This window comes from Elephantulus edwardii, unplaced genomic scaffold (assembly GCF_000299155.1).
Source record: "Elephantulus edwardii isolate Elephantulus edwardi_28Jun2011 unplaced genomic scaffold, EleEdw1.0 scaffold00045, whole genome shotgun sequence".
In the NCBI taxonomy this organism is placed as follows: domain Eukaryota; kingdom Metazoa; phylum Chordata; class Mammalia; order Macroscelidea; family Macroscelididae; genus Elephantulus; species Elephantulus edwardii.
In genome coordinates this window covers 248,809-275,991 of record NW_006399795.1, presented here as the reverse complement: position 1 = coordinate 275,991, position 27,183 = coordinate 248,809, and the positions used below count along the sequence as shown (strand labels likewise).

At 38.1% G+C, this 27,183-nt stretch overlaps 1 protein-coding gene across 1 annotated transcript in view; it reads left to right on the top strand.

Annotated features, from left to right (window-relative positions):
* The window catches only part of VPS13D (vacuolar protein sorting 13 homolog D (S. cerevisiae)), a 424,616-nt gene that overhangs the window by 210,375 nt on the left and 187,058 nt on the right, over positions 1–27,183 (top strand). Inside the window, exons 55-61 of the mRNA XM_006885745.1 lie at positions 7,960–8,068; positions 12,616–12,779; positions 14,477–14,585; positions 18,063–18,242; positions 20,528–20,644; positions 23,009–23,158; positions 26,874–27,023. Coding sequence (XP_006885807.1) covers positions 7,960–8,068; positions 12,616–12,779; positions 14,477–14,585; positions 18,063–18,242; positions 20,528–20,644; positions 23,009–23,158; positions 26,874–27,023 — 979 coding nt within the window. The remainder of the gene's footprint in view (positions 1–7,959; positions 8,069–12,615; positions 12,780–14,476; positions 14,586–18,062; positions 18,243–20,527; positions 20,645–23,008; positions 23,159–26,873; positions 27,024–27,183) is intronic.

Sequence of the window (27,183 nt, the reverse complement as noted above, 5' to 3'; positions counted from 1 at the left end):
CCTCCCCTTCCTTCCTCCCTCCTTTTCCAATTCTGCTTTTTTATTCTAGCAGATCATGGTGACAAGTGTGTATTCTTTTTCACTGGTTCTGTGTTCCATCTTTTCAACCCTGTTCATGTGACTATCGTATTGACAGTATCTGAAACATTGGTCCTCATATTTTGGATTGTGGTTTCTTGGTTTTCCAGAGCCTCTAATGCCTCGTGTATTTTATCTACATGGTTTAGAATTTTTTTTTTTTAAGCTCCTCCTGGGTTTTGCTTGTGGTGTTCTGTAATTCAAGTTTGTATTTCAGCCATTGAAAATATTCAATCATTGTTCTTTTAAATTCTATGTGAGAAAGTTCTATCACACTTTCTGGCTTCAGGAAATCCATTGATACTGTGTCACTTTTTTGGTGACATCTTGCTTTGGGCTACTGTAGGGGGTGAGGTAGCCTGCTTTCATGACATTACTGTGGTAGAGTTTTTCACATTGAGACAGTAGCAAGTTCATGATCTGAAGTTACTGCTCCAGAAGAGGGTGGGGTAGCTACCCTGCCTGTGTTTCTCTCAGTTTGATAGAGAAAAAGCCTATGGAATCAGCCTCCTCTGTCAAACAATTGCCATAGCTAGGGTAGTCCAAGGTACTCTGGACTAAAGGCAGCTGATGGACTGGCAGCCAAACAGTAGTGACCCACCACAAAGCACCTCATTCAAGTTCCAGCTTCCTTGGGAGCAGTGTTTTTGGCATGGCCCAGCAGCATTGGGACTGGAGTTTAGGGTATGGGTCAGTGACGACCGGACTGGAGTTCCGGGCTCATACTCACTCATATTCCAGCTTTCTTGCTTACCCCAGCATGTCATTCTCCAGCACGTCACTCTCTAGTATGTGTCATTAGCTCCCTGGTGCTTGTGTGGCATCAGCAAGCAGCTCCCTGATACATCAGTGGCATCAGCCAGCAGCTCCCTGACATGTAAATGGCATCAGCAAGCAGCTCTCCAACATGTGCTGACTGTTGCTTTTTACTTCTCTTACTCAAACTCTTACTCAAACTCTACCTGTCTGGCTTACTGCTGCATCTAGCTGCTGTGTCTCACTGCTGCATCACTGCTGCTGCGTTGTCTCCTATTACCCCATATTTTCAGGTTCCCATTGAATCTTTCCTATTCTTTCACCCTTCCATCCTCCCTCTAAACTCTGCCATCCTAGTGATTTTTCTACCCCATCCCTCATTTCTTTTTTTTAAAAATCACTTTGTGTGTCATTATTTGAGGTGTTTCCATTTTCCAGTTATTGTGATTAACTCTGCTATTAACTCAAGTGTACATATCTCTGTTCCTGTCTGAGTTCTAATTTCCTTGGAATATATTTCTAGCAATGGAATATTTGGGTCATATGGGTTTTTATGTTGAACTTTTGGTGGAAATGCCAAAATACCGTCCAGAGCAGTTACACAGTTTTACAGTTTGACCAGCAGTGCTTGGGAGTTGAGTCTTTTCACATCCTTTCCAATCTATTACTTGATGCCCTAAGAAACTTTGCTACTGCTACTGGGGTAAAATGATATCTCATTATTATTTTGATTTGCATCTCTCTGATTGCCAATGATTTTGAACATATTTCTTCATGTGTATGTTGGCTATCTGAATGTCTTTGTGAAAAGTCTTTTTATGTCTTTTGCCCATTTTGTAATTGGGCTACCAGTCTTTATCTTGTAGAAGCCCTGTAGTATTCTGTAAAGATTTGTTATAACACCCTTGATTCTCTTTTCACCCTACTGTAAAAGTTTCTGATACACACAGGAACTTGTGTTTTGTTTTGTTTTCAAAGGTCCCATTTGTTGATTTTATCCTTATTTGATTGTGCATTTCTGTGTGTATTTGTTAGCCTATCTATAACCATGGACTAGGACTTCTAACTTTGGTCCCATTTTGTCTCTAATGATCTTTATCATTTGGAGCTTTGCAACTAGGTCTCTGATCCACCTTGACTTGACTTTCGTGTATGGTTTGAGATATGGATCCTGTTTCCGTTTTCTGTAGGTAGATGTCCAGTTTTGCCAACACCATTTGTTGAAGAGGTTGTTGTTTCCTTATTTGGTAAGTTTTGATTCTTTGCCAGATACCAACTGACTATACATAGATGGGTTGGTTTTTTACACACTTGGTTCTCTTCCATTGGAACATGTCTGTTATTGTACCAACACCAAGCTATTTTGGTTACTATAGATGTATAGTAGGTTTTGAGTTAAAGGAGTGCTATGTCTCCCACTTCATTTTTATTTTTCAGAAGAGTTTTGCTTATTTGGAGTCCCTTTCCAAATGAAGCTGTAAATTGCATTTTGTATTTCTTTTAAGAATGAATTTGTTTAAAAAAAAATGAATTTGCTATCTGTATTGTAGTTACATTGAAACTAAATTGCTTTTGGTAGGATTTTCATTTTCACAATGTTCAATCTTCCTATTCATGAACAGGGAATATTTTCCTATTTAGTTAGATCTCTTATTGTTTCTTATGGTAGTTTTTGTAGTTTTCTTTATAAAGGTCTTTTCTGTCTCCAGTTAGGCTTCTTCCCCAAGTATTTCATCTTGTGGTTGGCTATTGTAAATGATAGTGCTTTCTTAGTTCCCTTTGTTGTGTTTTCTTTGTTACTGTAGAGAAATCCCACTATTTTTATATGTTGTTGTTGTTATGTGCCGTCGAGTCGCTTGCAACTCATAGCGACCCTATGTACAACAGCCCTAAACTCCGCTCTGTCCTGTGCCAATCACACTGTCTCTGACACTACCATCCCAATTATCCCAGTCACTGAATCAATCCACCTCATAGAGGGCCTTCCTCTCCTGAGCTGTCCCTCCACCCTCCCAAGCATGATGTCCCTCTCTAAGGACCGGTCTATCCTTACATCATGTCCAAAGTATGTTAGACAGAGCCTCAGAATCCTTGCCTCCAAGGAGCCACCCAGTTTAACCCTTTCCAGGATGAATCTGTTTGTTTTCCTAGCAGTCCATGGTACTCTCAATACTCTTCTTCAGCACCACAGCTCAAAGGCATCAATTCTCCTTCTATCCTCCTTAGTCACTGTCCAACTCTCTGATGCATAACAAGTGATTGCGAAGACCATGGCCTGTATCAGACGCACCTTAGTCTCCAGAGAGTCACCATTGCTCTTCAGTACTTTGGAGAGGTCCCTAACAGCAGACTTTCCCATGGCAATGCGCCTTTTAATTTCCTGGCTGCTGGTGCCAAGACTGTTGACTGAGGAGCCAAGCAAACTAAAGCTGTGTACAATCTCAATCTCTTCACCATCCATCCTGATGCTGCCAGTTGGTCCAGTGGTGAGAATCTTTGTCTTCTTGACATTGAGCCTCAATCCATATTGTAGGCTGCAGTCCTTGACCCTCTGCAGAAGGTGCTTCAGGTCCTCTTCAGTTTCATCAAGCAGGGTTGTGTCATATTCTGCTATATTGGTCTGTCTGCTTGGTTTAACAGTTTCTTTCACAATCTAAGCTATTTGAGGAAACACCAAAGTGCCTTCGATATAGCCATTGTACCATTTTACAGTCTGTCGAACAGTGCGTAAGAGTTCCAGTCTCTCCATCATTTATTGTTTGCTGTGTTGTTAAACTTTGCTACTACTGCTGGAGTGAGATGGTCTCTCATTCTTTTGATCTACATCTCTCTGATTACTAGTGATTTTGAACATGTCCCCATGTTGTGCATTTGAATGTCCTGCTTTGTGAAGAGTCTTTTGCCCATTTTTTTAATTTGGTTATTAGTCTTTTTTATGGATGCCCTATAGTATTCGGTAAACTTTAGTTATGAGATTCTTGTCTGAAATGTCATTTGCGTGGTTTTTTTTTCAAATCTGAAGTAACCTGAATATGTTCATGAGGTCAAGTTGGCTGATTCTGTAGTACAGTTCTTATGCATATTTCATGAGTTTTTTAGTTGACCTGTCTTTTGGTTAGAGTGGTGTTTTGAACTCTTCTACTACTATTGTGATATTATCTTTTTCTTGAGTCTGTTATCTGTTGTTTTATGTATTTTACAGGTCTACCATTGGGTGCAATGTCAGATAGATCTTAGCAGAAAGCTATGAGTACCAGAAGAATGGCTATCTGTGTTTCATTGACTGTGAAAAGGCATTTGTGGATCGCAAGAAATTGTGGCTAACCTTGAAGAAAATGGGAATTCCAGAACACTTGCTTATGGGAAATCTATACTTGGACCAGAAAGCAGTCCTTAGAACAGAGCAGGGAAACCCTGAATGGTTCAAAATAAGGAAAGGAATGTGTCAGGGATGCATCGTGTCTCCATACATTTTCAATCTATATACAGAACAGATCATTCAGGAAGATGGGCTTTATGAGGGGGAATGTGGCGTCAGGATTGGAGGTAGACTCATCTACAACCTATATTATGCAGATGATACAACTTTGCTTGCTGAAACTGAAGAAAACCTAAAGCACTTGCTGCAGAAGGTCAAGGACTGTAATCTTCAATAGGGATTGAACTCAACCTCAAGAAGACAAAGATTCTTAGCTCTAGGCCAATTGGCAGCACCATGATGGAAAGAGAAGATTGAGGTTGTTAACCATTACAGCTTGCTTGGCTCCACAATCTACACTCTTAACATCAGCAGTCAGGAAATCAAAAGACAAATTGCATTGGGAAAATCTGCTGTCAGGGACCTCTCAAGAGTTCTAAAAAGCAACAATGTCAGTCTAAAGACTAAGATGCACCTAGTCCAGGCCATGGTCTTCACAGTTACTTGCTATGCATCAGAGAGCTGGACAATGACTAAGGATGACAGAAGTATAATCAATGCCTTCGAGTTGTGATGCTGGAGCAGAGTCTTGAACATACCATGGACTGCCAAGAAAACAAATAGGTCTGTCTTGGAGAGAATGAAACCAAGTTTCTCCTTGGAGGCTAGTATTTTGAAGCTCCCCCTCACTTACTTTGGGCATGTGGCCAGGTGAGATTGGTCCTTGGAGAAAAACATCATGGTCAGAAGGGTGGAGGGACAGCACAGCAGAGGAAGACTCTTGATGAGACGTATTGATACAGTGACTAGGGCAGTGAGGGGTTGATATGTCAGAATTATTGAAACTGGCCCAGGACAGGACAGGATTCAGAGCTGTACATAGGGTCACTGTGGGTCGCAGGTAACTCAGTGGCTCATAACAACAACAATCATTAGTTGCATAGATGTTAACTGAGGATGTGTCCTCTTAGCTAGTGTGTTTTTAATCCTTATATAGTGTTCTTCCTTATCTCTTATTGTGGTTTTCATTATAAAGGTGCTTTTATTAGAGGTTAATATTGCCACTTTAGCTTTGTTATAGATGCCATTTGCTTTATTCTCCCCCCCCGGCCCCCCCCATAACCTTTGATGATGATCTCGTTCTTCGTTTCTTAAATGTATCTCTTGCGGGCGGCATATTAATGGGATTTGTTTTTAAAACCATTCTCCTGATCTTTTTTTCTCTTAATTAGCATGTTGAAGTCATTTACATTGAATGTGATTATTGATAGGGTAGGTTTTTTCGTTAGCATTTTTCAGGTTTTCTTTTTTTTTTTGATAGGTTTTCTTTTTTAAAATGTCCCCTTTTTAAATAGTTGCTGGTTACCCTGGTTCATCCACTTCCCTGTGCTCTTTCTAGTATTTCTTACAGAATTGGTCTTATTTTCATTAATTCCTTAAGTTCATGTTTTTCTTGAAATTGCTTACTTAGTTTTTCCTTTATATTTGATGGACACTTGTTCTCAGTATAGGATCCTTGGGTGACAAATGTTTTCTTTCAGTCTTCTATTATTTCATTGTCTTCTTTCTTGCATGTTTTTTGTTGAGGAGTCAGAAATGTAAGTGGTTCTCTTTTGTAGTTGATTCTTTTTTCATGCTATTTTTTAGAATTTTATACTAGTCTTTGATTTTGTAGAGTTTGGCAGTGATATGTCTTGATATGACAATGATATGTTTTTCTTTTGGAATCTCCTCTATTTGGCATTCACTGAACTTCTAGGATTTGTATTTCTTTGCTTTTCATGTAGTTTTCTTCTATTATCTCCTCCAGTGTTTTTTTTCTGTGGCTTTTTGTTTACCCTCCTATTCTGGAATTTCAGTCACATGTATGTTATTTCATTTGATATTAATATGATTCTAATGTTTTCTTCATTCTTCTGTGTTCTTATGATTTTTTTTCTTCTTGTAAGTTCTTACTGATTTTTTTCTAATTTGCTAATTCTCTGTTCTGTCTCTATTATTCTGCTTTCTTTTGGCACCATCATGTTGCTAATTTCTGCAATTTCAGTTTTGATATTTTGGATTGTATTTCATGCTTTTCCATTGTTTTTAGTACTATGTTGATTTTATCCTGTTTTGTGCTAATTCTTTCCTTTCTGTTGATGTTTACTTTTGGCTTCAACTCTTTCTTAAGACATTTGTAATATTTTCAGTACCAGTTCTTGGAACTACACATCAGTGTATTTCTTCTGCCTTCCTGTCTATGAGGTAATTATTGGGTCTTCAAACTGGCCTGGTTTTTAGAAGGCCTGTTTTGGGTTTTTTCCATAATACTTGGACTTACTTGTTGCTTTCTTGACATTATATGAGGTGGGTGGGGGATGATATTTCCACCCTGAAAAAAACAAAGCCTAAGAGAGGAGCTTGGAACTTGTCAGTAATCCTGCCTGATACTCTTCCCTCCCCAGGTGTCAAGGTTACTATTCAATAGTGATCTCTGCTAGATGTGTACCTGTGTCCTACCTGGAGGCTGCGAGGGAGGGACCTCTTCCACCTTAGCTGATAGAGTCTCTGCTTGGTGCTGGGAACTTCTCAGGGAATTTGGGGCCCTGAAAAATGCAGGCTGAAACATTTTCTCCCTAAGTATTAGTGGTCAAAGCATATCTGGGTTCTCCCCTGAGTCTGATTTCTCATTGAGCTTCTTATCTTCTAATTTGCTGGTTCTCTGTTCCATCCCTTCTGTTCTGCTTTTTTGTGTTTCCATCATGTTGAACATTTCTGTTGTTTCAGTTTTGATATTCTAACTAAACACTTCTGTGTTTTTCTGTTGTTTCTAGTAATGTATTGATTATATACTCTCTGTCTTATGATATTTCCCCCCTTTCTTGTGGTTCTTTACTTACGGCTTCAACTTTTTAACTTCCTCAGTATTAGTTCTTGGAATTCCAAGAACTCAACATGTTTCTTCTGCTTCCTGTTTCTGAGGTATTTAGTGGGTCCTCAGTCTGGTTGGTTGGTTGGTTTTTTGTTTGTTTTGGGGTGTTACTGTTTTTTTGGTTTGGTTTTTTTTTTTAAAAGCTTGTTTTGTTTTTCATAGTATTTGATACTGTCTGCTGCTTCCTTGACATTATGTAAAGTGGATGGGCATCGATGTTCCCCCTAAGCTGACAAAGCCTCTGAGGGAAGCTGGAAACTACCTAGGGATCTTGCCAGGACCCTTCCTTCTCCAAGACTGGGTGGTTGCTGCTTGGTGGTGGTCTTGCTAGTTGTGTACCATTGTTTTCTCCTGGGATAGGGTAGGAGAGGCCACTTTCACCTCAGTCAACAGAATCTTTGCAGAGAACTAGGATCATTCTGAGAATGCAGTCCCAGGGGTCGGAGTCCAGGGGCCTTCCCTCCCTGAGTCTGGGTGGTCAGTAATGACATACCTGTTTATTCTCCCAGGGCAGGAGGTGAGGGGCCACTTCCACCTTAGGAAACAGAATATTTCCAGAGAAGCTATGAACTTCTAGGGGGTTACAGTCCTTAAGGTTGGCACCCAGGACCTTCCTCCCTGAGTCTGGGTCTAAACTGTTATTTTGAAAGAGTAATAGTTATTATTGAAATTATTTTAGGTGTTTATTTATTAATACTTAGATATTTGTACAATTATATGTTTGTGTTCATATGTATTTAGAATATAGATTGAATGTATACATTTATAATATATATGTATGTGTTTATTATAGTTTGCAGGCAGGAACAGGAAGGCCGGTGGCTGCCAATAAGGCTATTACGTGTGCAGAACTTGTCTTGGATGTATCACCGAAGACACAAAGGGTCATTTTAAAGAAGAAGGTAAGCATGCTTAGATTTAGGGTTATCTAATGCACACTCTTCATTTTAGGAATGAAGACTTCTAGATTAAGAGAGATTGAAAAACTTACGTAAGATGTAGAACTCAAGCTTTATGACTCCAGTTCCGTATTCTTCCTTCTATGTAATAAAATATGACCAAAAGATTAATAATGACAGAAGCACTCTTAATAAATAGGTCAAGGATAAAGATGAAAGGAGCTTAAGAAAGCAGAGATCAAAAAAGGGTAACAGTAAGAGGAGTCTGATCATAATCAGAAAACCAGTTTGAAAATAAAGCAATGCACATATATATATATATAGGTTGTTGTTGTTATGTGCTGTAGAGTACAACTCATAGTGACCATATGAACAGTGGACCTGAACCAATCCTGTTCTATCCTGTGTCATCTTTACCCTTTTGACACATTAAAGCCCATTGTTGTCAGTCCACCTAGTTGAGGGTCTTCCTCTCCTTTGCCAACCCTCCACCCTTCCCAACATCATGTCCCTCTCCAAGGACTAGCCCCTCCTAGCAACATGCCCAAAGTATGTGAGGTGAAGCCTCATCACCCTTGCCTCCAAAGAGCACTCTAGCTGCACCCTCTTCAAGGCATATTTATTTGTTCTTTTGGCCATCATGGAGATGTTCACTACTCTTCTCCACAACTACAATTCAAAGACATCAGTTTTTCTTCTGTCATCTCTATTCATTGTCCAGCTCTCCGATGCATAGGAAGTGATTGGAAAGACCATAACTTGAATCAGACACATCTTGGTCCTCAAACTGACATCATTACTCCATAATAATTTGGAGTGGCCTGTAACTTTTTTTGCAGACTTTCCAAATGCAATATGTCTCCTGATTTCCTAACTGCTTGCTATATAGATAGAGTGGTCAATTTTACATTAGGGATGTGTTCTTGAAGATTTGCATAATTTAAATCAAGTAGCTACAAAATAACCAGACAGAAAATGAGTATTGCCTAATGGCCATAATACTGACAAATAATGCCTTTTGAGCACTGAAAGTTCTGTCATACTTGGCAGAAATGTAAATCTATTTAGTTTTCCTTTTGCTTTGAGGTTATATAGTTCTTCATAAAATTTTAATTAGGGTGGAAGATTCAAATTTTATATATAAAATGAAACCTAAATTTTTACCTAAAATTTCCCAAAACCCCTAAAAAATTACATGGGTAATTTTTAATTGAAAATTTTTTGTGTGTGATTTTAACAAAAGTTTACAAGAAATTCTGGGCTTTCAGTCAGTCATTGTTGCATGTCTTCCTCCCTCCCATTACTGTAGTTTTGCCATCCCCCAGTTCACTTTGTCATGCAACTTTTGTTCCAGATTGTTGCGCATTAAATTTTTTTTAAAAAAATAAAGAAATCAGGTCTAATTAAAGACAAAAGCCTGAAAGTATTTGCAAATGGTCTGTTATTTTTGTGATAACTTTTTTTGAAAGGTTGGGGAAAGAATGCAAATTCTGTTTACTCTAAGAACTTGGAAGCTCTCTGCAAATCAACTCACTTCAGGACTGGGAAGAATCATTCATCATTTCTGAGTATCAAAATTTACACAGGTTTTTCTTTTTAATATATTCTACATTAAAGAGACTACTATACAAAGTCTTTTTCACACAGGACAAATTCTTTGTTTTAGTCAACTCTCAGTGGAGGGGCAACTAGTATAACACCATCTCTCTGAACAAAGAGCATTGGAATATTCCACTTCATTGATTTATGTATGTCATCATATGTTTTTTTCATCAGTTTCTGTAGTATTCACTGTTTCTTCCACATTTCCCAGAACTCTATTTAAGTGTTGATCATAAGTGTATAATCTTCCTCAGAGCTCTCAGTCATTGCACATTTTCACATAAATTTTCTCATCCAGGTGGAGCCTTAAGAGATCCTAAGGCTCCTATACTGTTTTGGTAGTTTGTTGCTGATAGCTGTTCAAATGCCAGCTTCATTACAGTATTCTAATTCTCATCCACATTCAGTGAATATGGAACATTGCATCTGATCTTGGTAAAGCCCCCTCTCCTGGCTGATTTTCTACTTTCATTTCAATGCGAGCTGGTCCACGTCTGCTATGTTTCAAACTGTTTACCTTTCCCCTCTTTTCACCAAGAACACACCAGAGCTGTGATCACTAAGGTCTTTCTGCCACTGAGCCATTGAATTAATTCAAATAGCAAACCTTTCATTTAATAACCAAACACTTAATCACTAGAGCATCTGTTAGAAACCAGGATTTTTCACCAGTATTTCCAGTTTCAGTCCAGCATCACAAGATTCATTCTTTTTTTCCCTTTTCATATTTGTGGCTCCTTTTCTAACACTGAGAGTAGATTTATTTATGTGGTTAGCTCTCTGAATGTAATTAGTCTCTCCTGCTCCTGCTGCCTACCACCTACATGAATGAAAATGACCTTCTTACCTCAGCTGATTGCTGATTTCCATATTTTGAGCAGCCTTCCTTCCAATGATACTCACCTACAAAAACACCCTCCTCAGTTATCTTGAGTGTCCCTGCCATCCAGGTAGATATCTTCCTTGCCCCACTTAGACTTCAGCATCCCACACTGGGCCTCCATTGCATCTCTTCTCTTTCCCTAATGAGTTCCCGTGGACATCTACCTTGTTTCACGATGACTAAATTGTTAGGGAAGGAACAAATGGAACTCGAAGGAGAGTGGTGCATCTCAGGTTTTTAAATGGAAATTTTGATAGCTCCAATTTTGATTGAGCTTGTATATGTGAGCAGATAGTAGAGAAATCCATACGAGAAAACTTAATCTTATTTAGAGCATCTTCATTTTGATTTCCAATTGTCATCTACAGAATAACTGAAATGATACTCCATGTGGTTATGATGCTCTGGGTAAATGCTTTTTCATTTAACAAAGAGACAAAGATGGGGATAGCAAATAGAAAGTGCTAACTCAATCTCATCTCTTTTGGAAATAAAGGTACCTAGTTAGAATCCACTAGCTGCTCCATGGGAGAAAGATGAGACATGTCTTTTGTGTTTACAGCATGTGAAAAACCAGCTATGAATCAGTCTGACTTGACGACACACAACGCCAATACATAATCAGCAGACAATCTTATTTTTCTAGGTTTAAATTGTCATTTTTCTCCTTAAAGATATCTGTTCTTTACATTCCTCCAAGTTTTATTTTCCTCCTGATTTCTCCATTTCATTTGCACCACCAGCTAGTATTATGTAATAGAAAAGAATGCTATGTAAAGAATTGTATTCATAATAATAGCAAACATTTATTTAGACTTTGCTATATTCTATATATTTGCTAGTCAAAACCTTACATTTTATTACACTTCATACAAGAACTATATGAAGTAGAGTAATTACCTCTTTGAGAGATCAAGAAACAGCCTTAGAGAGATTAAGTAACTTGTCCAAGGCTACTTCACTAGGAAATGCGGCAGCTTGGCTTCAATTTCTAGCATTTTTACTCCAACATTCATGTTTTAGTTGTCCCTCTGTTAGGTTACTCTGTTAGGTTTTACTTTGTAGAATGTAATACCAAAAGCTGCCTTTCCAATGCAGTGATAAAATGTGGGTTAAAATACATATACATCTCATTAGCTTGTTTTGAGGATTAACTGAATTATTACATGTAAATCCAATGAAATCGTACCAGGCACATAGTAAGTTCTCAGGAAGTATTACTGTTACTATTGCATTTACTTTTAGCATATAATAGATCATATAGACTTTCATGGATTAACCTGGAAACCCAACTGCTCTTTTAAAAAATTCTCCTAAGGAGAAAAATAAGGGAGTTCTGGTGGTGTGCCCAGAGTGTGTTGTACCGCTAACCCAAAAGCTGTGTGTCTCCAGCAGTTCAGACCACCAGCAGCTTCTCAGGAGAAAGATGAGCAGTATCCTATAAAGATTTCGAGCCATGGAATCCTGATAGAAGGTTATTATGAGGCTGAGCCTCCATATTTAGAATCATTATAATCAGAATTCAGGGCAGTCAGTTACATATAACCTTTGAATATATATTAGTGGAAAGGAAGCCTGATCTCTGATAAATTCTTGTTGTATGTAAGTTACAAAGATTATCAGTCATCAGATATTGAGAATATCTTGTACTTAGTTCTCACATTGTATTTATATGTTATATATAATTGGATTATTCTTTAAGGTAAAGGTCACCATCTGGGATAGCATTGTTGATACTCATGTAGCTAGTGTACATTAGGCTGAACCTTGGCTAAGTGTACTTCCAAGCCAATTTTTTAAACAATAAAAAAAATTAGTTGTTTGAAAAGATTATATTTTTTCCCCAAATTTACATTAGTTCTAAATTTGATGGCTTGTTTCAAGACATATTTGCATTTACCATATTTTGCCTATTATGTACCATATCTAAAACATCAGAAGTTTGAATTAAGCATATGTATATATTTATTATCTGAGAATGTCACAGTGCAGTCCTTAGGTGAAACTATTAAAGCACTTAACTGTGTGATGGCTCTTCCTGTATTTGTGTGTATCCCTTCAACAGGAGCCAGGAAAGCGTTCTCAGCTCTGGAGGATGACAGGAACAGGCATGCTGGCCCATGAGGGCTCTTCAGTTCCTCACAACCCCAATAAGCCCTCAGCAGCCCGCTCCTCTGAGGGTTCTGCAATCTTAGATATTGCTGGTCTTGCTGCAGTAACTGATAATAGGTAATTTCCACTCATTACTTTGAAACTCAGATGCAGAAAAAAATTAATACCAAAAAAGCCAATTCTCTCTCTCTTTGGCTCTTGAATCTGAACCAACTTGTAGCTGATTCTCCAATGGGTTTCTGAAGCTCTGAATCACATGGGAGGAAATTTTACATTTTTCTCCCTCGGAGCCACTGGTGAATTTGAACCACCAGAGGAACTCTGCTATGGGTTAACAATACAACTCCCTATGAACTACATCACCAGAGAGCCTTATACCAAAAAATTAGATTCTATTCCTGAATTAAGAATTTGTAGTTTTTCTTCAGTGATAGAAACCTGTCACAATTTCAGTATTGAATCTTTTATTTTTTTAAAAATCTACATACAAATGTTTAAAAAATTCAAACTATAAAAAGATATATTGATAAAAGTGAACATCTTTTTCACCTAAATGTGTAACCCACCCTTAGCTCCTAAAAGTGAGGATTATATTTTGTGTTTATATGACTTTAATAGGGGACTTCAGTGGCATAGTCCATAGTGAGTTACTCTGCTGGCCCAAAGGCCCCACCTTTCTGACAATTCTAATCCACTGGTACTAACTTGGAGGGTGAAATATGAGCGATGTCCTCCCATGAGATTTACAGCTTCAGAAACCTGCTGTATGAGTCATTTCTGACTTGATGACAATGAATGATTGAAGAATTTAAGTTACATTATTATACTTTATTTAAATGCTGTGAATCAACAATAACTCCTCCTGACCCTGAGGACAATAGATTGAAACCTTGCACTATCCTTCACCATTCTCATAATCTCTGCCATGCTTAAGCCCATTGTCACCATGTCACTTCTATCACTGAGGGATTAAGAGAATTACTATTAAGAGGATAATTCTTATAAGAGAATTAAGAGAATAAATATTAACAGAATAATCAAGTGTGTTTTTATAAATAACTTTTTAGATTCATGTAGGTTATTTGCTAAACCTTTGCCTTGGTTTCTCTATAAACATTAGTGTTTTTGCTTTCAGTTAATATTCTATCACCTTTCCAAAGGACTTTAGCTAACTCTTAACTTAAAAGTCATTGGGGTGATATTGTTATGTGCCATCAAGTCACCTGCAACTTATAGTGACCCTATTATGTACATTGACTCTGAAACATGCCCTATCCTGAGCCAATCTCATTGTCTTTGACAGACCTAATCCCATTGCTCCAGTCACTGAGTCAGTTGTCAATAAAATATTTGGAAATACAACAGAGCAAAGATTATTGAGAAGATTTTTAAAATACTTAGCAGATATCCCTCTTCATACAGCATGATACCTGTCCTTGTGAAAACCTATATCATTGTGCTATGACCTTTAAAGTCTTGAACTGACATAATAGCTGTACTCACAGATTCAAACATACATCAAGAAAATAGTGCTGTAATGATCCATGTTCTGTTGTGCAAATGTCATCATGCGTTAGAGATGACTAGTTAGCAACAACATTCTACTATCACTTGGTGACTACATTTGTAGCTTTCATTGTATTTCATTTTCTTTGTTAAGGGACACCTAACTGCCTTAGAATGAAAATAAATTTCCCATTAGATTTTAAGGGTAAAATGTGTTGCAAGAAGAATGACACAACCTTCATCCTGATAATTTTCTTTAGGTCTAAACTGTCTGACTCAGAAAATACTTTTGATTTTCATTTTCTCAGATATGAGCCCCTGATGCTAAGAAAGCCTGACCGCAGGCGAAGTACAACTCAGACATGGAATTTCCGAGAAGGCAAACTGACCTGTGGTTTACATGGGTTGGTTGTTCAGGTCAGTAGCTGTGGGATCCCCTGATGCAGCAAGCTCTGCTTCAAGCATATGGAAACAAAGTCTCAAGTAGAGTATGTATAAGATGCTGTAAAATGTAACAATAAATTATAAGGCAATATGTACTATATGGTCCTAAGTTAGTTAAAAGAAAATGTAACAAGTGTTTTGCATAAGTGTATATTTACGTAAGAAAAACAGCCAACATTAATTAGATTGGTTCATTTTAGATTGCTACAAAATATAAGAACAGTTGCTGTTGAATCAATTTCAACTCAATGGCAACTCCATCTGTGTCAGAGAATTATGGTCCATATAATTTACAATTTAACCTTTCTTCTGAGGCTTTTCCAATTAACTCAAACCTCCAAAGTTTTAGTTAACAGTTGAAGGCAACATTGTTGTTATTGTTGTTAAGTGCCATCAAGTTGAGTATGACCCATAGCAACTCTGTGAACAACAGATCTGAGCCCTGCCATACCTTGTGCCATCCTCACAATCTCTGACACATTTGAGCCCACTGATGCAGTCACTGTGTCAATCCACTTGGTTGAGGGTCTTCCTCTCTTTTTCCATTCTTCCACCTTTCCAAGTATGATGTTCTTCTCCCAGGAATAGCGTCTCCTTGCAACGTTCCCAGACAGTGTAACATGTAATGTTATCATCTTTGCACTCTAGCTGCACCTTCTCCAAGACATATCTGTTTGTTCTTTTGGAAGTTCATAGGGTATTCATAGTATTCTTTTCCAGTACCATGGTTGAAAGGGATCAGTCCTTCTTCCATCATCTTTATTCATTGTCTAGCTCTCAGCAGTATAGCAGATGACTAAAAAATCCATGGCCTGAACCAGACACACCTTAGCCCTCAAACTGACATCATTGCTTCTTAATAATTTGGAGAGGTCTCTAACTGTAGATTTTTCCAGTGCAGTATGTCACCTGATCTTTTTTCTGGCTGCTAGTACCAAGTGTATTGAATATGGATACAAGTATAATGAAGTTGTTGGTGTTGTCAGTGTTTTCTCCATCTATCATGATGTTGCCTATTGGTCTAGTGGTAAGAATTTTTGTTTTTTTGACGTTGAGATGCAATCCATACTGAAGGCTTCAGTGTTTACCTTCTGCAGCAAGTTTTTCAAGTCCTCCTTACTTTCAGCAAGCAAAGATGTGTCATCTGCACATTGTTGAAGACAATAGTCTGTTGCAAAGTTGGATTTTTAAAATAAGATTGTTGTTATGCACCATAGAATTAGAACCAACTTATACATAGCTGACCCTCCAAAGGGGCTGTAAATTGCATAGAAGCGATTGACCATCTCTTTTTTCCCTGTGAAACAGCTGGTGGATTTTGAACAGCATGTCTTTGGGTTGGCATGGAACTCCTTACCACTAGGCCACCAGAGAGCTTCCTCTTTATAAGACTGTTGTTGTTGCATACTAATTGGAACTAACCCATAGTTGACTAATGGGAGGGTTTTCAGAGGCAGTTAATCACACGGGAGGAGATTGCCAGTCTTCCTGTGGAGCAGCAGGTAGACATGAACTATGTTGCTTTGGGAATGAAGCTCAGTTTCTTACCACTATGTCACCAAAGCTCCCTTCTCTATAAGATAGTAAGCAATTATCATGAGCATTACAACTCTGATTCTGTTTGTTCAATATTCTCAGTGATGCCTAAGTAAGCCTTTAATTTTTGTAGCAGATGTCAGATTAAAGTTGCTGGACAATTTCCTGTTGAGAAGAATTTCCTCAACCAATCTATAGTATGATAAACTCTCAGAGACTTTTCAAGCAAGTATGAGTTTAGAAAATAGGTATTTGGATTTTCTTCTGCCCTTCTGGCTTCAAGATGGGAATGAAACCACAGATCGTGAGTTGTATGAGGAAAGTGTCTGGGAGGTTTAGGCATGTAATAGAATAACACACATGTTTGTCTGTTCTGCCCCAACTCAGGCTTTTTCCAAGACCAGAATATCAGGACCTTGATAGAACACTATTAGTATGTTTGTCCCTAGTAGAAACTAGAGGATAGAAACTGCCAGAGAAAGAGTTCCATGGCAGTGAGGAAAATTGTAAGGAGCCAGTGTCTACTGTTTGGTCAAGTTTATTTTCTTTATCTCTGTTGCCCTGAGCTTTTTTTCATCAAAAACAAGCTACTTACAAAATGAAGCACACATCTGGAGTGGATTTGTGACTTTCAATTAGCAATACCATTCAGACTTCTAGAGGCAAGAGAGGACTTGTTATAATAGGGGTTTGGATGTTCTGTATCTTATCCTGACTTTATTTCTACTTTCCTTCTAAAGCCTATAAAATACTGACCCTTGAAGTATTTTCCTTCAAATAAATCCCTTTCTGGTGTTTGTTGTTTCTTGATTCTATTTCATATTATCTCTGTGAATGACCCTATAATAATAATACTTAGCAGAGCAAAACAGATTTTGGTTAGAGAAATAAACTTGTTTCAATTCTGTTATTCTGAATAAAGACATTAAAGCACATTCTGATAATGAATACCCTTATAAGGTTGTAAAGACACTTTCTTTCCAGACATAGAACAATCATTAAAAACCTTTTCTGTGTTGAAACCTCTCCTCTAAACTCAACGCAACCTTTTTCTTTCATTATTCAGTATTTGAAAATTAGCATAAGGAATCTAGACACCCTGCCTTTTACCTTCTCTAGCCCTGTCTTTGCTATCCTCCAGACAGTATGTTGACTTGCATTTCACTTGGGGCGCATAACAGCAAGAAGATGCTTTTCTATAAAAATCTGGACTATAGAGCATCAAATAACATTCCCAACTCTGTATTTCATCTTAGAAAAGACATTATCTATTAAATATTGAAGTTTGTTATCTAACTTCAGACCTGTCTGGAACAAATTTTCAACTCTAGACTTCGATATTTTATTGAAAATTTGAGTGGTAATTATTTTATTATAAATTTTGAAGCAAATCTTAATGAGATTTCTAAATGAAGAGGGCTTTGACTCTTTTTTAAAGCTTATTTCAATGACTAAAAGTTACTAGACAATACTCTATTCATGGAATTAGCCTCCCACTCATCATTCTCCAGATTCATACAGCATAACTTTTTGACTTGCCCAGGGAATCCTGTAGTTTTTCATCATCTGCAAAGTTGAACAAGTAGTAAATATTGTACATTGGTCTTGATCCTCTACAAAGAAACCTATGTTTGATAACTCATTTCGTGTGTTGTTGTTATATGCCCTCCAGTCAGAACCAACTCACGGCTGACCTTCTATGGGTTTTCAGAGGTAGTATATCTCATGGGTGGCGATTGCCCATCTTTCTTCCAAAGAGTAGCTAGTGCTTTTGAGACATGTGCCTTGTGCCTTTGGATTGATAGCACAGCTCTTTACCCATTAGGCCACCAGAGCTCATTTCAAGGGGGCACATTGTGTTGTCGAAATCTTTACTTTTGCTTTTTCTTATGTTTTTATTCCAATGTGTTTTAGGCCAAAGGAGGACTTTCTGGACTGTTTGATGGAGCTGAAGTTGTTCTTGGACCTGATACTTCTATGGAGCTTTTGGGACCAATTCCACCTGAACAACAATTTATTAACCAAAAAATGAGGCCTGGTTCTGGAGTATTAGCCATTAGGGTCATCCCAGATGGACCAACAAGAGCACTCCAGGTGATAATTTGCTATAAGAGATATAACTGTAACTCAGTAAACTATGCCCCCCTACATTCATTTGTTAGTAAAGAAGATAATGCTAAGAACACTGCATATTTATATTATTGTCAATATTATTAATCATTATAGTAATATATGTAAAATATCTATATATTAATAACATTATAGCAGCAAGAAGATAGATAAAAGGTTTTAGTCAAACAATTAAAAGACAAATAAGGTGGAAGATTGAATGAGATAGCATCTAGGAAGTACATGCATTTTCATATTTGGAAGATTGGAGAGACAGAGATTGGCCCAAAGGAGTTAACCACACAGTGAGTGAAGCAGGGAAGGATTGTGTTTTAAGTAATGAGAGTGTTTATTTAAAAATTCTTTTTAAGCACCTCTTAGAACCAAGTACTCTTTCTTCTAGGTATCAAGCATCTATCAGTGAGTTGACAAAGTCCTTAGCCTTCTTAGAGCTAACTTCCTAGCAGGAGAGATAAATAATACATACTAAACATAATCAGTACATTATGTATGTACTATATGTGAGACGCTAATAAATCAAAGCGTAGAGGTAAGAAAGTGACCCTTCTAAGGAATAGAAAGATCAGCCTTATGTGCACATAGAATATGGAAAAAATAAGGTTGGTACCAGGTCTTGAAGATCCTGAAATACGTACTAAAGATTTTTATTTTTTTCCCTAAGGTAATAAGGAATCAGGGAATGGTAAATTTGGCTCAAATGCAGTACATTGAAACTGAGCAAAATTGGACATAGAAAAATAAATTAGGAGGCTGTAGTAGCATGATGATGATGATGATGATATTTGCTAGAGTAGGATAAGTACTTGTTCCAAAAGAACAAACAAATAAGTCTTGATGAAAGTGCTGCCAGAGTACTCTTTAAAGACAAAGATGATGAACTTTTGCCTCATATACTTTGGGCATATTGCTAAGAGGGGCTATTCCTTGGGGGTTGGTGAAGGAGAGAAACCTGGTTGTCAGCCAGGTAGATTGACACAGTTACTTCCATAAAGGGCTTTAATGTGTCAGGAAGTGGGAGGACGGCACAGGATAGGACAGGGTTCAGATCTATTGTTTATGGGGTCGCTATGGGTCATATTCAACTGGACGGCACCTAACAACAACTTTTCTATCCTAAGCTATTATTATATGATTATAATATAACAGAGTAGGGAGATTATGTTATGCCAGAATAGGATAAATAGGGAGGATGGAAAAATATGATTAGAAAAAAGAGTTTGTTTAGGAGTAGAGACAGCCAGTTTGATTGATTAAAATTGGGGATAAAGGAGAAGTATCAAGGATGACCTCCAAGATTCTGAGTTGGGCAACCAATCCCTAAGAGATTGAACATGGAAGAAATTCTTGGGGGGAAATGTTAAGTTTAGGACTTGGTGAGTTTTGGTAACAATCTAATAGCTTAAGTGGAGATATCCAGAAGGCACTGTACCTTATGGCACATAAATGTGCTTATGGAGCTCAGGGGAATAGATCTGGACTGGAGATAGTGGATTTATTAAAATACCATGTTTAATATTGAAGAGGTAATGAAAGAAAAAGAAGCTTGCAAGTAACAGTAAACTCATTGGATAGTACATTATAATCTATGTTGTTTTTGTTGTGTGCCAAGTCAGAACCAACCTATAGCTGACCCTCCAGTGGGTTTTCAGAGGCAGTTAATCACATGGGAAGAGACTGCCCAGCCTTTTTCTGTGGAGCAACTGGTGTATTTGAACTGTGTGCTTCAGGATTGCAGTGTAGTTTTCTACCCCACCACCACAGCTCCCTTTATAATACCTCTTTAAAAAGAAGTCTACAGGCAAAAATCTAATCTAGAGATATTTGAGATTTGCATAATTTGATTGAACCTATACTTCTAGATCATCTACAGATGTTTAACTATATGAGATTCCTTTAGATTTACCTTGTAGATTTTGTGTTGTTTTATTTTTGTTTGTTTGTTTCTACTTGTTTGTGCCATCAAATCAGATCCAAATGGCACAGAAGGAATTGCCCTTACTTCTCCAGCAGAGCATCTGGTGTGTGAACCGCTTGCCTTTGAGATTTCAGTGCAGCTTCTTGCCATTAGGCCACCACAGCTCCCTTTTCTTATAGATTTAAAACCAAGTTTGCATCATTGTCATAAAAATGTTCACAGTGCTTAGTTAAAATTTTTTATGAATGGTGCCCTACACTGTGGTCATAGGATAGATTTCACTATTGAAATATGTACCTTCTTAGTATACTTAGAGTGTTTTATTTGCCCTCAGATAACTGATTTCTGCCAACGGAAAAGTGACCGTACATCATATGAAGTGGATGAACTCCCTGTTACAGAGCAAGAGCTGCAGAAATTAAGAAATCCAGACAAAGAGCAAGAATTAGAAGTAAGTTTTAGGCAGGGGGTAGGGAGGAAAATGTGCAAGAATGAATGGATGGAAATCCAAGTTTTCTGTAAACGTTCACTAAAATCACAATTAAAAAAGTACATTTTACATATTGGATATTTGTTGTTGAATAACATAGAGTCAGAACCAACTCTTAGCTGACCTTCCAGGGTGTTTCTGGAGGCGGTTAATCACATGAGAGGGATTGTTCATTCTTCTCCTGCAGAGCAGCTGGCCTTGAACTGTCAAGTCTTGGGATTGCAGCACAGCTTCTTGCCACTAGGCCACCAGAGCTCCCATTGTATATATAGATCTTTGATTATCTATCTGGTTGAATAGGACCTTGGTCTTGGTCTGTCATTTTCTCAGTTTATACTTGTGCCTTTTCTTCTGTCCTTTGTATGAATTCCAAGTATTGCCTGACACTGTTTAATATTTTACAACCTAAAAATATGAAAATCATATTTTGGCTCCTATGGGTTCAGTTTAATTTTCCTCAGCTTCAGCTTGAACTTGCATATGAGTAGTTGGTGGTCTGTTCCATAATCAGCCCCTAGCCTAGTTTTCACAGCTGATATTGAGCTTCTCCAGCGGTTTTTTTTCTGCAGATGTAATCAATCTGATTTCTATGCATACCATCAGGTGAAATCCATGTGTATAACCTGCGTTTGTGTTTCTTATAAAACGTATTTGCAATGAATAAGTCATTGGTTGAACAAAATTCAATCATTCTATCTCCAGCTTCATTTCTATCACCAAGCCCATATTTTCCATCTACTGAGTCTTCTTCTCTGTTACCAACTTTTGCATTCCAGTCACCCATTATTATCAATGCATCTTGATTGCATGTTCGTTCGATCTCTGACTGTAAAAGTTGATAGAAATCATCTATTTCCTCTTTGGTTCTGGTTGTTGGTGCATATATCTGAATGATAGTGGTATTCACTGGACTTCCTTGTAAGCGTATGGATATAATCCTATCACTCACAATGTTGTACTTCAAGATTGATCTAGAAATTAATTTTTTAACTATGAGACCAACCCCATTTTTCCTCACCTTTTCATCTCCGGAGTAATATATCATATGATCATCTGACTCAAAATGCCCCATGCCCGTCCATCTCATCTCTCCAATGCCTAGTATCACTAGTGTCTGCTTACAACTGTTCCTTTTCCTTTGTATTTCCATATTTGAAAGTTCTACCTATGTTTCCCTTTCTGTTAGTCTACATGTATTCTGTTGTACATAGGGTTTTCAGAGGCCTGCTATTTCAGAAGTGGATGGCCAATCCTTCTTCCTAGTCTGTCTTAATCTGAATGTTTAGATTTAGAGGAGTATCTGACAGACAAGCAATATGTGTCTTGCAAAGCCCTCTGACACACCCATCTTGATTACGCCAGTTTTTTACTCCAGTGCAATCTTCAGAGTTTCTTCTGATATCCATTTTGATCTTTTCTTCCTCTTCTGTGTTTGTAATGACCGTTTGCACTCTTCCTGGATGATACCTTTGACATCCTCCCACAAATCATCTGGTCTTCGCTCATTAGTGTTCAAGGCCTCAAACCTGTTCCTGAGATGATTTTGAAATTCAGGTGGGATGAAATCAAAGTCATATTTTGGCTCCTGTGGGTCAGAGGCCATGCGATTGGCACAGGATAGAGCAGGGTTTAGGGCTGTTGTACATAGGGTCGCTATGAGTAGCAAATGACTCGACATAACAACAACAAAATATGAAATGTAAATAATAGCTGAAGTTTATGTGGAATCAGAATATAACAAATGTTTCTTAATAAGATGACAATAAAAGAAGAAAAGTAAATTGAATTTAAAGCAGAATTTAAAGAAGAGAATAAAGCTGAAATTGCTTTTTATTTTATGGAGAAAGACTCATTTTCTTTAGCTTTTTCTTCTGGATATTGGGGAAAGAGTCTTCAAGAAGGAAGTTATGATGAACATTAAAAAAGGCACACTTAATATTCAGTGATTTTTTTAATCAAGTCTATATATGTAAGGCACTGTATTGGCTATTATGGAACTTTGGTGAATAATTTATCAAGGACTTGCATTCCCAAAGGGAGAAAGATTCTCAAATAATTACATTCTACAATGAAATGCAAAATGTCATCTGTGCTTAGATAGAGGAGTTGCCAAATCATTCAGGAGTCCTAGTCAGATTGGGAAATGTGCCTAGAGATTAAGAATGCAAATGAGATAGTGACATTTGAGCTATCAAGATGAATAACAGGACCCACCAAAGAGGTTTCACTGCTAAGGGTAAGAAAGATTTACTCCTTTGTACTCCACTGGTAACTTGAGCTGTTTTTAAGTACACATGAATGTATCTTATTTTGGTTTCCTTTCAGGTGCTTGTGAAGTTAGAAGGTGGAATTGGACTGTCTTTAATTAATAAAGTCCCAGAAGAACTGGTGTTTGCAACTCTTACAGGCATCAATGTGCACTATACACAGCTGGCAACCAGTCACATGCTTGAACTCAGCATACAAGATGTACAGGTGAGGGAAGAAATTGTCAAAAGCTTATAATCTATATGTTTTCATGCTGAGTACCAAACAAATACAGTGTTCAAAGTTCTAAAATAAATGCTTCAATGAATTATGTATTTGGGTCCTTTAAAGAATCATTTTATCAAATACTCATTTCTACCAGTGATTTGTACATTGACAGGAAATGGCCAGTGTTCAGAAGACGCTGTAGCACCAGGGGTATTATTGTTGATATAAGATGCATCTTGACTGCAGACAAAGAATACTAGAAAGATATTTTGTATTTTATTGAAGATGCAAAGACAAGTGACTGTGTGGATAATAGCAAATTATGGCTGAGGCTGAGAAGAATGGGAATCCCAGAATACTTAAATGTACTCATATAAAACCTATACATAAACCAAGAAGCTGTTGTGCAAACAGAATAAGGGAACATTGCATGGTTTAAAACAGGAAAGGTATGTGTCAAGGTTGCAGTCTCTCTCCAAATCTGTTCATTCTGTATGCTGAGCAAAATCATTCAAGAATAATATGAAGAAGAATGTGACATCAGAATTGGTGGAAGACTCATTGACAACATGCGTTATGCAAATTAACATAACTTTTCTTGCTGAAAGTGAAGAGGTCTTGAAACACTTGCTGCGGAAAATCAAAGACTAAATAAAGCCTTCAATATGGATTGCATATCAACATGAAGAAAAGAACAGTCCCCACCACTAGACCAACAAGCAAGAAACATGAAAGATGAGAAGAGAGAAGATTGAATTTGTCAGTGATTTTGTTTAAATGGATCCACAATCCACACACATAGTAGCAGCAGTCAGGAAAGAAAACACTTAACTGTGGTGGAGAAATCTGCCATGGCACATATATTCAAAGGTCAAGGATCTCTCCAGAGTTCTAAAGAATAAGGATGTAAATTTAAAGGTGCAGGTGCATCTTATCTAAGCTATGGTCTTTTCAATTACTCCCTATGCATCTGAAAGTTACACAATGAATAAGGATGACAGAATAAGTGCCTTTGAGTTATGGTGCTGGAGAAGAGTACTGATTATCTCATGACCTGCTAATGGACAAACAAGTCTGTTTTGGAAAATGTGCAATCAGGTTGCTTCTTAGAGGCAAGGATGGCAAATCTTGGTTTCACATACTTTGGGCATGTTGCCAGGAGGGTCCAGTATATGGAAAAAACCATTATTGTGGGAAAGGTGGGAGGGAAGAGAAGGGGAGGAAGCCCCTCCACAAGATTGATTGACATAGGTCTCTAACAGTGGACTCAAGCATATCAGAGATCATGAACATGGGGTGGGATAGTGCAAGGTTCAGATCTGTTGTTAATTGGATTTCTATGAGACATAGTCAACTTGATAGCACCTAACAACAACTTAGATGTGTGTCATGAAATTATTCTCTACCAAAGAATTCTAAAAAGGTAGCTTGAATAAGTTATTGTAGATAACTCTCAAAATGACGTGAAGGAAGGTAAATCCACAATTCTTAGTCTTGCCAATAGAACAACATAACCAGAACTCAAAAAATTGTCTGAACTAAGTGAGAGTAATTGAAATTTGATATAGTACTTTACATGTTGGGCTGCTAACCGAATTGTGGGCAGTTTGAATCCACCAGCTGCTTCACAAGAGAATGACGGACAGACTTCTTTCATAACAATTTAAAAGGTTGCTACCTGGTGGAGAGTTGCTGTGAATGGAATTAACTTGATTAATAATTGTAGGGAGTATAAAAGGGAACTGGACTTCCACTTTGGGCCAAAATGAAATAACAGAGACAAGATTCAAGATTTATTTACCTCCTACCCTTCTTGAACTTGGAGGGAATTAGCTGAAAGTAATCAAAACTCTTGCCAAATTGCAATCTGTGAAATGTACCAGAAAGGTCAAAGAATTTGATTCCAGGAATATTTGTGTTTGAATCTCAGATCTTCCACTTACTTGATCTGTGAACATCAGCAAATAATTTAATCTCCCTAGGTTTTTGTTTCGGGATCTCTGGTGGCCTAGGAGTAAGAATCTCTGCTGCAATTCCAAAGGCTTGTGGTTTGAATCCCTCAGCTGCTCCTTAGGAAAAGGATGGGCAGTCTCTTCCCATGTGATTTACTGCCTCTGAAAATCCACTGGAGGGTCAGCTGTGGGTTGGTTCTGAATCAATAGCACACAACAACAACCACCAGCTTTTGTTTACTTAGTTGTAAAATAAAAAATAATATTTACCCTTCAGGAATATGGGATATGCTTGATGATGTGTTGAAAATACAGTTGGGTCCCCCAACAGATGTCATTCCATCTTTCTTCTTCCCAGTACAGACCTTTGGTATAATCAGAGAAAGAAGATGAGTGCTACCTGACATGCATAAACACTTGCGTGCAGAGTTGCTTAGGACTGGGTGAATAATGATTTAATAATTTCTGTCTTGAGAGTTGACTTTAGGACAAGGAACTGATTCCATCTGGCAGCCACCTGGAGTACTGATTCTCTAGTTTTACTAAAAAGGAATTTGGAGTAAGAGAGAAGCAGGATTTGGAGTGAGAGAGATGCATAGATGGTAGATTGGTTCAAATGCTGGTGTTGAAAAGCTGTCATTGACTAGCTTATTGACCTTAAACTAGAGCTTTTCTCCTCAACTCCTCTGTTAAATGAGAGCTATGATAGTACTTCACTCATAAGGTTATAGGAAGGATTATAGAAGGTAGTTTACTTAATAATACCAGTGCCATGTTGTTGTTGTTGTTGTGTGCCGTCGAGTTGTTTGCGACTCAGTGACCCTGTGTACAACAGCCCTAAACCCTGCTCTATCCCGTGCCATTCGCACTGCCTCTGACACACCCATCCTGATTACCCCAGTAACTGAATCAATCCATCTCATAGAGGGTCTTCCCCTCCTGCGCCGTCCCTCCACTCTCCCAAGCATGATGTCCCTCTCCAAGGACCCGTAGAGTAGAGGGACAGTGCAGGATAGGAAGACTCTCCATGAGATGAATTGACTCAGTCACTGGGGTAATGGGGATGGGTGTGTCAGAGACAGTAAGGTTGGTTCAGGATAGAGCAGGGTTCAGAATGGTTGTACGTAGGGTTTCTATGTAGGTGGCTTGATGGTACATAACAACAACAACAACAACAACAACATAGGTTTCATGTGATTTGATAAGGTAATATGTATAAGGTGATTATCTTGGTTTCTAGTGTTAACTGTTACTACTACTATTATTATTATTAGACTTCATTGAGCATTTGTTTTTCCAGGGGTGGGGGAAAGGCAGCTTTGGTAGTCTAGTGGTAAGAAGCTGCACTGTAATCCCCAAAATACACCGTTCAAATCCACCAGCTACTCCATGGGAGAAGGATGAGAAGTCTCCTCTTGTGCAGTTTACTGTCTCTGAATACCTGCTGGAGGTTCAGCTATGGGTCAGTTCAAATTGATGGCACATAACAACACAACAACAACGGAAGAAAAAGAGGAGCTCTGACCCAGAGTATAGAGACCTGCACTTTTTTAAGTCAAAGCTGGCGCCTTTGGTGGTTCAAATCCAGCAGTGGCTCCAAAGGAGAGCAGTCGACATTCTCATCTCAGGTTATTTGCTACCTCTGAAAACTCACTGGAGGGTCAGCTATGAGTCAGTTCTGATTTTACAGCAATGCGTTTGAGGTTGTAAAGCAAACATTGAAAACAAAATGACTTTTGTTTTAAAACTTTTCCATGTCCTAGGTAGACAATCAGCTCATCGGTACCACTCAACCGTTCATGCTCTATGTGACACCCCTGAGCAACGAGAATGAGGTCATTGAGACAGGCCCTGCCGTGCAAGTCAATGCTGTGAAGTTCCCCAGTAAGAGTACACTGACCAACATCTACAAGGTAGTCCTGGTAGGAGGTGGAGAGGGGGAGGACTGGCAGGGTTTATACCATGCCAGAAGGTTGATTCGTTCTTTCACAACCAAATGGCAGCAACAGAATAGAGGAACTGAGAGAAATAGTTCTAGGAAGTTAAGTCACATGTGATTTTCTCGATTGGTTA